Genomic DNA, 11,522 nt, shown 5'->3' with positions numbered 1-11,522 from the left:
ATTCCTTTTGTCTCCATCTTCCTTTAGAATGGAATGTGTCAAGTGCCAAAGCAGGTGGCCCAGGCCATCTGCTGGGGACCACTGTGCTTGTCCCAGGGCATTCTTGCCACAGGCTTAGTGCTCTTGAGGCATTTCTTGGCCCAGCTCAGGAAACATTAGCTGTAAAATAAAATCAACTCCAGTAGGAAAAATGGATGAATAAACAATGGGACACAGGGAAGAGAGAGTGGCTTCCCACAATATTAAGACAAAATACCAATGATGGTGCGAGAGCTCGGTAAGATTCATTACCACAGAATGGAAAGCAGGAAGCACCATTCTTGTGTGTGAGGTTCTGGGAGGTGACAGCCAGGATTGGCCAAAGGGTCCAGCACTAGGACCTTTCCCGTCACATGCGGTACGTTTTTCATCATAGCCCTATGTAGCACATTGAGATGACCTCGCCTCAGAACTGTGTGTTTTCTAGAGGCAAAATCTTCCCCATCCACCGAGAGATGCTTGGCCTAGTGTGTTTTTCTAAAAATAGCTGGATTGGGGGGACAGAGTAAACAGGACTGAACAGCCAGAGTGGAAATGGCAATGGGATGCATTGCCATTCAGGAAATCATTGGGATTTCTATGGATAAACATGCTCTGGTGAAATTATTTGTGTCATTATTCATACCATGTCACAGACATTTCCCAGAACAAAAACAAGTGACACCCTGCGCAAGTGTGGGGGTCTTAGGTATTGAAGGTAAAATGTGTGTTGGGAGAATCGACAATTTTGGATTTGAGACAATTATTTCATTGATTGTGCTGTAAATATTCATGTTCTAAATTACAGTAAATGGTTTAAACAATGTTGTCTTTAGTGTGAGATAACAGTAAAATGATAGTAAGTCAATGAACTGCTCAGAAATCCATCAACTGGGCCTGTGGAGCCAGTGAACTGGATCCTTGTCTCCTGGGAAAACCATGGAGATGTCCCCTAGGTACATTCCACATATACACATCCTTCCTCTAGAAGCAAACATCTCTCTTCATGAGATTACACCTTGTCTTCCATTCTCTGTGCTGTTAGTACTAGAAACAACTCAGAGTCCCCATGCTGCGGGAGTCCCCATTCTCACTGAAAATTATTTTGGATACTTGCACCCACAAGATAAAACATAACATGGAAATACTAAGCATGACTGCCCCAAAGGACGTACAATGACCATTATGCATAATACGATAAATACCAATAAAGCCAAACCAAATAAATTAAAAGTACACAAATATTAATTCCTAAATACCTACCTCTCAGGCAAAAATAATTATGATTCTTTAAACAATAACAATTTAAAAGGAATGATAAAATATCCACAAGAGGTACAGTAGAAAATGAATGGCACCTGACGCTGAGATTCTAAAGGCTCATAAAGGGAGTTGCCCTGTGGTGTCAAGTTCTTGAGTGCAATGAACAAAAAAATCATTGGAGGGTATTTTGACCATAGTGACACCTAAAACATTTCAAATCTTCTTTATCAAAAACAAATGTTGTCTCAGTCTTCAAAAAATTAAAATGTGTACTGTTGCACTATTTGAAAAAATACTGTTCCTACAGTTGGAGACTCCTGATATAAAATAAACAAAATGTACGTGTAGCTCCAGAAATGTCATATTGGGATGATCCTGTTAATCTACATATAGCTATTGGTTCTTTTCATAATACCCCTATTATAAAAACAGCAACTACCTTCTCCAAAGGAAGTTGCGTCCCCACGTTAAAGGAGAAACACTAGAACAGGCTGTGGTGGCTGCTGGCGGTCCTATGCACATCGACATAACTTCTAAATGGTCCTGCTGTTATAGTCATGGAGCAGGGCATGTGTCAGATGCCATGCAGGATCACCAGAGCAGTTGTCCCTCTGTTTCCTACTGGAGTTCAACACAAAGACATTCACACACACACACACATACATGCACACGCACACGCACATGCACACGTACACACACACGCACACACACACACACACACACCTTACAGGCAGGATAGGCATCTGACCAGACTTACACAGACATAGGGCTGTGATTCAGAAACTTATTGTGTGCCTCCAATAGCAGAGACCCCCTTCTTACTCTCCTGTGACCAACCTAGGGAGAGGTCCACATGTGTCATTCTTCTAGCCTGGATGATGAGTGAAGCATGGAGGGTCCTGACTCTTTACAGGGAAAGAAGTAACTGAGATAATATCTTAAATGGAGAAGATTTATAAGAAAGACTGAGCTCTCAGCTAAGGTGATTGTCTACCATAATTTGATGGGGAGTGCTGTCCTTTCCAAGATGTGGCACTTTTAGGGCTAAAGCTGAGTTCCGACAAGCTGGGAAAAGGAAGTCACTGCACCAGGGCTTATGGACCTAAGCCCAGTTGCATTCAATGGCCAAAAAACGTTGGCCAGATAGTTATATGTGCATGTACTTAGTGATTCATATAACTATTGTAGTTAAAATGGTTTATCATGGATATCAGATACTGTCCAGGATCCCTTAGAAATGGGGGTCACGCCCACCAACATCTCTTCCTATTGGAAGAAAGGGACATTTTCTAAAGAGCACATCCTAATGGAAAGCTGTCCAAGTCTAGGGCTGCATGCAAGAAAGGGGTTCCGGGATCTGAGGGGAGGGGTGACTTGAGGAAGCACATGATCTTTCCTTCAAAGACTTTTCTCAGAACTCCTTTGGTAATGAGTCAAAAAGGTGAGGCACTAAAAATTTTTGAAAATTAAAAACATCCACAACATCCTGTTCATTATCAGTCTCACAAAAATGTCTTCAGATATTTTCCTCGGGTGCTGTTGCTTCAGGAACAAGTGGCAGGAGAATAACCCAGCAAGGGGGGTCATCTTCACTAGAGCATGGTGGGCACAGCGTTGAATAAGACAACATGGTGTCTAGAGAACTGAATCCAGGCTGGTCTACACAGGTGTGAGAGACGAAGAGATTTAAAGGGACGATTTCCCCGAGAGCTGATGGAAACCCATCTGGCAAGGAGAGGTTCTTTTACGCCTTTTCTAACAATTAAGAATTTGGAATGAGTTGCCTTGTGAACCAAAACACACAGGCAAAGAGGAAGCTTGCATTGTTCCAGACAATTCACCAGAGAGTGTTTTACTTTTTGACTTCATGGTGGAAAGGGAGAATTGATGGGAGGAAGGGAACTCTTGTCCATGTTGTATGAAACACCCTCTGCTCAGGGGGGGAAAACATCTTCAGCACAAGAAAGGAGCCTGTGATCACAGGGCAGGTTTTTGTCTCACTTCCCCATGAACTTGCACCACTGTGCGAGTGCCACCACTCCTATATGAGCAACAGTAATAATCAGCCTCGTCCTCAGGCTGCAGCCCAGAGATGGTCAGAGAGGCCGAGTTGCCAGACTTGGAACCAGAGAAGCGATCAGGGATCCCTGAGGGCCGATTTGTCACATCATAAATCAGCAGTTTGGGTGCTCGGCCCGGGCGCTGTTGGTACCAGGAGACATAGTTATAACCTCCAACATCACTGCTGCTTCCAGCACAGGAGATGGTGACTGACTTTCCAGGGGTGCCAGACACTGAGGGAGGCTGAGTCAGGGCAGACTGGGTCCAGGAGCCTGAAGAAAGCAGAAACAAACTCTGGTGAGTTCAGTGCTGGAGGCCAGCAGGGCCTGGGGAGAGAGACAAAGGATCAGCCCTGAAGTCTCTTTGGCTCCTTCCCCGGAGACCTCACCTGTGCCCTGAGTGAGGAGGGTGAGGAGGAGCAGAGCCCAGGCCATGGTGCAGATGCCCCCAGAGTGCTACCTTCTGAGCCCCCAACCCTGGGCCTGGCTCCCCCAGTCTTCTCTTATCCCCTCCCCCTGCCTCAGAGGAGGGAGGGGCCTCCATGCAAATCTGCTTCCTGCACCTGTGTCTACTCACCCCACTGAGACCTGGCCATTAATCTAGAGGATTCTGCATCACAGGACAGCAGAAGTAACCTGAGAGAATTAGAATCTCTTCAACATAATTTTTCTGAGTTATGACACACTGTGAGCATTATTGGAGTGCCCAGGAAATGAAGCAATCCTTGAATGTCCCTGTATTGTGGGAATTAAGGTGGTTCTTGGCTTTGGAATCCAGGGGCCTGTCCTCCAAGATGTCTAAGAGGAGAGTGAGGACAGGCTCTTTGGTTGGCTATTAGAAACCCAATCACTCTGCTACCCAAGGACCACAGGGAAAGCTGGGATATCCTAATCTTTTCCAATCTTTTCTTCATGCTCCTCAGTGGAAGTGATTCTCATGTATCCCTTGTCCCAATCTCAGCAGTGTCTCAGGTCCAAGGACATTAATTGATATTTCTAAAACTAGAAATATTGGGACACAACCGATACAGGACATTCATGAAAGACCCACGTAGGAGGATCCCAGGGTAGGCACCTATGTAGATTTGGTACAGGTCAGGGTAAAACCACAGCAAGTATCTTCCCCAAATGTAGACAGTGCTGCCCCCTGGTGGTCACAGATGGTGCAACCAAAGCACCAAAAAGCAAGCTGATTGGGAGCTGGAAAACCCTGCTCAGCTCCCTACATGTTGTCTTCCCTTCCTACCTCAGCACCAGGACCATGGGTTTCTCTTAAATCCACCCAAACTCATTCCTTTTGTCTCCATCTTCCTTTAGAATGGAATGTGTCAAGTGCCAAAGNTGTTGTATGAAACACCGTCTGCTCAGGGTTTGGAAACATCTTCAGCACAAGAAAGGAGCCTGTGATCACAGGGCAGGTTTTTGTATCACTTCCCCATGAACTTGCACCACTGTGCGAGTGCCACCACTCCTAATTGAGCAACAGTAATAATCAGCCTCGTCCTCAGGCTGGAGCCCAGAGATGGTCAGAGAGGCCGTGTTGGCAGACTTAGAGCCAGAGAAGCGATCAGGGATCCCTGAGGGCCGATTTGTCACACCATAAATCAGCATTTTGGGTACTGTGCCCGGGCGCTGTTGGTACCAGGATACACCGTTATAACCTCCAACATCACTGCTGCTTCCAGCACAGGAGATGGTGACTGACTTTCCAGGGGCGCCAGACACTGAGGGAGGCTGAGTCAGGGCAGACTGGGTCCAGGAGCCTGAAGAGAGCAGAAACATTCTGGTGAGTTCAGTGCTGGAGCCCAGGAGGGCATTAGGAGGAGGAGACTAAGGCAGTCCTGATAGCCCTGTGGTCTCTCCCTTGGAGGCCTCACCTGTGCCCTGAGTGAGGAGGGTGAGGAGGAGCAGAGCCCAGGCCATGGTGCAGATGCCCCAAGAGTGCTACCTTCTGAGCCCCCAACCCTGGGCCTGGCTCCCCCAGCTCTCTTTTATCCCCTCCTCCTGCCTCAGAGGAGGGAGGGGCCTCCATGCAAATCTGCTTCCTGCACCTGCCTCTTCTCACACTTCTCTGATCTGGCCCTTGATTCTAGATACCTCTCTCTCTCTCAGTGGGCAGCAGAGACTAGCTGAAGGATTAAAGCTTTTTGACAACTATTTTCTAGGACGGGACATACCAAGCCCATGACAGTGACCAGGAAATGGAGTCAACGTAGAATGTCCCTGTCCATTCGGTGCCAGGAGTCAAAGTGGGTCCTGGCTGAGGAATTCTAGCACTTGAACTCAGTCCTCTGAGAGAAGAGGGTGAGGACAGGGTCCCAGTCAGGCTGGGAGAGAGCCAATCACGCTATTTTCTAGTCACTAAAAGCAAACCTGGGTACTTCTCGTTTTGCTTTGAAACTCCCTGGTCACCCTCATAGGATGGCTTCTCATGCATTGATCTTTGTCCTGTCTGTGTATTGGCCAAAGGCTGAGGCCTAAGTCTGAACGCTGGGGTGCATTTATTGACCTTTGTAGAAAAGAACTCATTCACTTATAACATATTTGGGACACTACCCCGATGTCCCTTTAGAGATGCTCAGAGGGTAGCAGCTCCCACGACTTCATACAAGTCAGGGTAAACCACAACCATGACCTTCCCCACATCCAGATCCTTACTGCGCCCTGGTGGCTACAGATGGTAAATTCCAAGCACCAGGGAAGTCAGCTAAGTGTGGGCTGGAAATCTCTGCTCTGTTTCTCCTCATGTCCTACCTTCTCCCTCTCCCAGCTTAATAGAGGCTCCTGGTCCCTTCTAATCCATCTAATGCTCTTTTCCAATTTTCCTTCACCTCCTCCAGCATGGAATGTGTCTCCTGCCACACCAGGTGCTTGGATGTTCCCTTTCAGGTTTCTTCACAGGGTTAGTGTCCTGAGGTGGCTCTCAGGTCAGAGCTGAGTACACATTGGATGGGAAACAAAGTCAACCTCAGCAGGATGTTTGGACGAGAAAATGGGATAAGGAGAAGCCTAAACGAGTCCTGAAAATGTTATACGATTCAAAATGCTGTAAAAACCACAAATGCCACCAAAACAGAGGCAGAAGGTCCACTTACTCAAAATAATTAATAACCAATAAAACCCAAATGACAAATTAAAAATATAAAAAAGTCAAGTCACACTTCCTTAAGTCTCTGGACAAATTAAAGCTTATGCTTCATTGCAGAAACATACTTTTTCAAGAAAGATAAACTATCTTGAAGAAATGCTATGTCAAATGTGTGAAATCCTAGACAATTGAGTGGGAACTTCCTGAGATTTTGATTCCATGGTTGCACTGCCGGTAAAAGTAGGGAGCTTATTGTTAAATGGGAACAAGTAAACATTTCAAATCTCCTCTACCCAAATGATCATACCATCATCTTTACAACAATTTAAAATTATATATGTAGTTATAGTTATAGATACAATCATTTGTGAAACTGCAAGTGCCTATTCCTTCACTTTAGTCACACATACGCACGCACACAAATCCAAGATAAAAAATACAATGGTATTTGCAGATATGTCATATTTGGAGTGACCTTTTTTACTCAATGTCTAGGCACTGGTTCTCTAGCCACTGCTCTCTGTTACCAAACTGGTAACCACCCCCTTAAAAGGTAATTGTCAGACTACCTGGTAAAGCAGAATCACAGAATAGGCATTGGTGGTCTCCTGGTCGCCTGCACTCGTGTGCAATAGTCATAAAGAATCTCAGTCCTATTACTACAGTTAAGGAGATAGCCTTGGATCCAGCCAGATAGAAACCACAGCAGTAGATTCTCCACCTCCTGTTGGTTGTCTCCACAGAGACACACACCCTGAGGGTATGGGACCTCTGCCAGCCTTACACTGACATACAGCTCTGACTCAGGAATCTAGTCTATGTGTCTAATAAAATTGTCCCTTTCCACTGGTAATCTGACCAGCGGCTTACGCATCAACCCGTGTCTTCCTACTAGTCATGAATGATTAAACCTCAAAGGTACTTGCCATCTTACGAGGGGAAAAAGGTAACTGGAAAAAAAATTTTAATTGAAGTGTGTGATCATTATGAGAAGGACTAAAGTATAAGAAAGGGTGACCATCATCCTGGCTTGCACAGGAATGAGAGCACGCCAGGGACATAGGCTTCCGGTGCTAAAAATGGGAGTGAGGATTTGGCCCCTCTACAGGTGTTCTTGAACTTAAACCCAGTTTCAGTCAGGAGTTCAACTAATTCTTACACAATATTTCCTTGTTTACTGAGTGATTCGTGGTAACTGGGATTCTAACTAGAAATGGAATTGTTTCACAAAAGAAATCAGATAGGTTTGATAATTCCTTAGGAATAGTGGCAAGAATTACAGAGTGTCTTTTCCTTGTGGAACAAAGCAGCCCATTGGGAAAAACCCATCCTATGGAGACACAGTCCGTGTGCAGGGCGCTTCCAGGACAGGAGTACAGGGATCGGCGGGGAGGGGCGATTCTGGGGTAGCACAGAGGCTGTCACTCACATTCTCCCTGGATGAGCCATTTGGATGGGGGTCCAGGACAAGGGACAATGAGTGGAAAAACATCTCTGTCCACATTCCTTCAGCGTGTCTTCAGATCACTCCTCAGTTGTTGTTACTTCATCAAAGACACACAGAAGAATGACCCGGCTAGGAGGACTTCCTGACTAGAGTGATGGACAATGAGGGGAATCAGATAACAATTCTGAAGAACAAACTCCAGCTGGTGTGTACAGCGTGGGAGATGGAGGTATTTACGCTGTGTGTTTTCTTGAAAATGGATCGAATTGTACCAAACAGGTATCTTGTAGTCTGTTTTTCCCAATGAGGAACGGAAAGGGTTGCTTTCTGGAGCCTCATCACATAAGTGAAGAGGAGGCTGTCCTTGTCCTCAGACAATTCAGGGAGAAACTGCATCCTTTTGGTCTTCATTATGGAAAGGGAGAGGAACTGAATGAGAATTGAATTCTCAAAGCCGAGTTTCATGGAGCTCCAGGAATAGGGTTGTACAGAGAAACAGAACCCTTATGATGTGAATCTACAGTGAGAGATTTAATTTAAAAAAGAATTGGGTCATGTGATTAGGAAGGCTGACAAGTACAAATTCTATGTGGTGAGTATCAGGCTGTAGTTCCAGGGAAGAGACAACATTTCAGTTCAAGTCTGAGGCTGTTTGTTGGTAGAATTCCTTATGCTTAGTGAATGTCAGACTTTTGTTCTAGTCAAGACGTGGAACGTCTGGTGAGGCCCATCTACGTTATGGAAGGCAATCTACTTTAATTAGAGTCCATCTATATACATGCTATCTCCTCCAAAAACAGGCACAGAAACATCCACAATGATTGTCACCAAATACTTGGGCTCCAAGGCCCAGTTAAGATGATATAAAATTAAAGAAATTTTTTAGGTTTTGAGGAAACAATCAAAGGCAAGGCTGAGAAACAATCTTCAGATCGATCTGTGGGTACATGAGCAGGTTTGGGGTCTCACCTCCCCATGAACTTGGGTCACTGTGGAATACATAGCTGCCTGGATGGCAGCAACAGTAATAGTCAGTTCGTCCTCAGGCAGGAGCCCAGAGATGGTCAGGGAGGCCATGTTGCCAGACATGAACCAGAGAAGCGGTCAGGGACACTGGAGGGCCAGGTATTGACATTATGAATTAAAGCTTTACTGACATTCCAACTCTGACCTGGCCCTTGATCGTGGACACTTCTACATCTCTGGACAGTAGAACTCTACAGAGGGGATTAAATCCCTTGATGTGTATACTCTGAAGGGCAGGCGTTTGCATTGTTTAAACCTGACTTGTACAGGAGAGACGATCTGCCAAAGTCCCACATATTCTGAGCCCTGGACCTTCAGACTCTCTTCTGTGATGTGATTGTGTCTCTGTGACTCTCCCAGACCTTGTGAACTCCCCACTGTGCCCTCTGATGGGCACCCACCCCCTGGTCTCTCTACTGTTAAGAAAGTGGGGCTACCCACTGTGTGTAAACACCTGTTATTGGGTAGTTGGTGGTGGCATCTCCCCAGCTGCAGGCTGTCAACATCCTCACCCCCTCAGGCTGTGCTGAAGCATCTGCAGCATTGAGTCTCACAAGCAGATCCTTTAGTTCCGATGCTCACTCACATGCCATATAGAGCATCCTGGTGCACAGCCGTGAGGGAGCCTGTGTGAGGAACACGTCCCAGAAGCCACAGTCCTGAATCCTGAGTCTCCTTCTCTCACGCTGCATTTTCCTCTAGTGAATAAGCAACTCACCCTTTCCAACCTCAGATTCTCAGCCTGAGAATGAAGAGTAAAAATGACACTTCTCTTCCTATGGGACCCATGGAGAGGTTGAGGTGATGAGCGGGTGCAATTTTTAAAATAGGACATTCCTGTGTACGTAGATAGACATTATGGATTTGATATTACCCGAGATCTCATTCCGTTGTATCTGTGATGTATTCGTCTGATCACAGAAGTATTTTCTCCTTACTCTCAGCTTTCCTCCACCTCATCACGTCCACAGGCCACAATAAAGTGACTTCCTTGACCCCCGAACCCTGAAGACACAGAAACACTGTGAAAATACTTGTTCCTGTTTCTTTCCTCTGAAAGCTTTCAAAGCTCATCTTTAACTTTCCCTTTTCTCTACTGCCTATGGTTCAAACTGATTTAATTTTCCAAATTGAAAGTCGTGTTATCATGTTCTGGTTCCATTTTAGATGTCATGAGCACACACCACCGCTTCTCCCACTGAAAGCAGCTGTGAACCTGGAGAGCTTGCAGGGAACAGCTAGTTGAGTCCCTAGAGGGTTAAATCCTAGAAGGGCGATTGGGGGTTAGGGGTGTGGGTGGGGACACACCGACATTTGAACATCAAACCAACAGTGAGTTTTTTAAATTTTCCTTTCAAAGTCCCCTGGCCTGATCTTAAGATCAGAGTGAAACAGAAAAAGCTCCAGGAAAGATTCTTTGATTTAGCTTAAAATGTGAGAAAGATGACTCCTAATGCTACAGCAGGATTGCATATCTACTTGTTCTTTTCCATTTGTGTTTTCTCCTCACGCTCACCTCCAGAAAATAGTATGGTAGTGACAGAGATGAGAGTAGAGGCTGTGTGGAGTTTCCTTTATAATTTCAGGCCCAGCTGTTCTAAGAGAATGGCACTTAAATCCATTACTTCTGTGAATACCTCCCTCTGCTGATCTGACTCTCACCCAACATCAAAAAACTGAAAAGATCTGTAAGAAACTGACATCACTAAGGTGTTGATGGCTGTGGGACCATCCTGAACTGTTTGTGAATGTCTGGTCTGGATCCTTATTTGTATTTTCCTGCCTGTGCTTATCTTGACCTGAGGCATACCTCCATGTTCTGATCAGCCAGAATAATCATCACCTCTCTACCTCACAGATAAGTGACTTCCCCTGGAGTCCATGCTGAACTAGGTAGCAGAATACATGGGGCACCTAATCCCCTGATGAGATTCCTGCTAGACACCCAGTCCCTGGTCCACAACCAGCAAGGCCTCATGCCCAGCTCTCGGATCCTTCTCTTTTCCCATGGCCTTGCTTGTCCTCTTCAGAAGGCGCTCCAGTTAACTGCTAGGGAAGCTCCCCCAACACTGACCCTGAGCCTCTGTTAACAGTCATGTCTCCTGGGACCTCACCTGACAGACACATTGTCCTTTCCTCACTCACCTGCTTTGTTGCTCTGTACTCACTGTTTCAAGTGTACACGTTGTTCCAAGAGGCAGACCTAGGTGGAAAAAATGTAAGAAAAGCAGTAGAATGATTAATTCCAAACTCTGGATCGTGGGAAATTGTGGATTGTGATAGATGTTTAGTCTTTGAACAGGAAGAAGTAGAAGTAGGTAGGTTTTGTTTTCATTTATTGTTCTTCCTTAAATTGTACATATTCATTTCATGCACTGTTCTTTAGGCATGAGAATCTCACAGTAAATGAAATTTAGAATGATAACCTGAAATGCCAGTATACTTTTCCCTTTTTTAACCACACAGAACACAGATTCAGAACTAATGTACAAGTGGAGAATGCTATACGTTCTGCAACGTGATGGAACCGCCCTGTGGCCTTTTTGTAAGTGGTGGAAACCAAGTCTCCTAGAATTCTTGAACAAAAAACTGGAGAAAACATAGAGCCAATGGTGGGACA

At 45.5% G+C, this 11,522-nt stretch overlaps 2 gene segments (V, D, J or C); both read right to left on the bottom strand.

Moving 5' to 3' along the window:
- Positions 1 to 3,258: 3,258 nt before the first annotated feature.
- On the bottom strand, positions 3,259 to 3,823 carry LOC109377907 (immunoglobulin lambda variable 2-8-like). The segment is given in 2 exon segments: positions 3,259 to 3,614; positions 3,731 to 3,823. Coding segments are annotated over 2 exon segments (402 nt in total).
- Positions 3,824 to 4,748: 925 nt separating this feature from the next.
- On the bottom strand, positions 4,749 to 5,303 carry LOC109377906 (immunoglobulin lambda variable 2-8-like). The segment is given in 2 exon segments: positions 4,749 to 5,104; positions 5,219 to 5,303. Coding segments are annotated over 2 exon segments (402 nt in total).
- Positions 5,304 to 11,522: the final 6,219 nt, after the last annotated feature.

The sequence above is a fragment of the Hipposideros armiger genome, unplaced genomic scaffold (assembly GCF_001890085.2).
Source record: "Hipposideros armiger isolate ML-2016 unplaced genomic scaffold, ASM189008v1 scaffold_1620, whole genome shotgun sequence".
Taxonomy (NCBI): Eukaryota; Metazoa; Chordata; class Mammalia; order Chiroptera; family Hipposideridae; genus Hipposideros; species Hipposideros armiger.
This window is presented reverse-complemented; position numbering and strand designations above follow the sequence as displayed.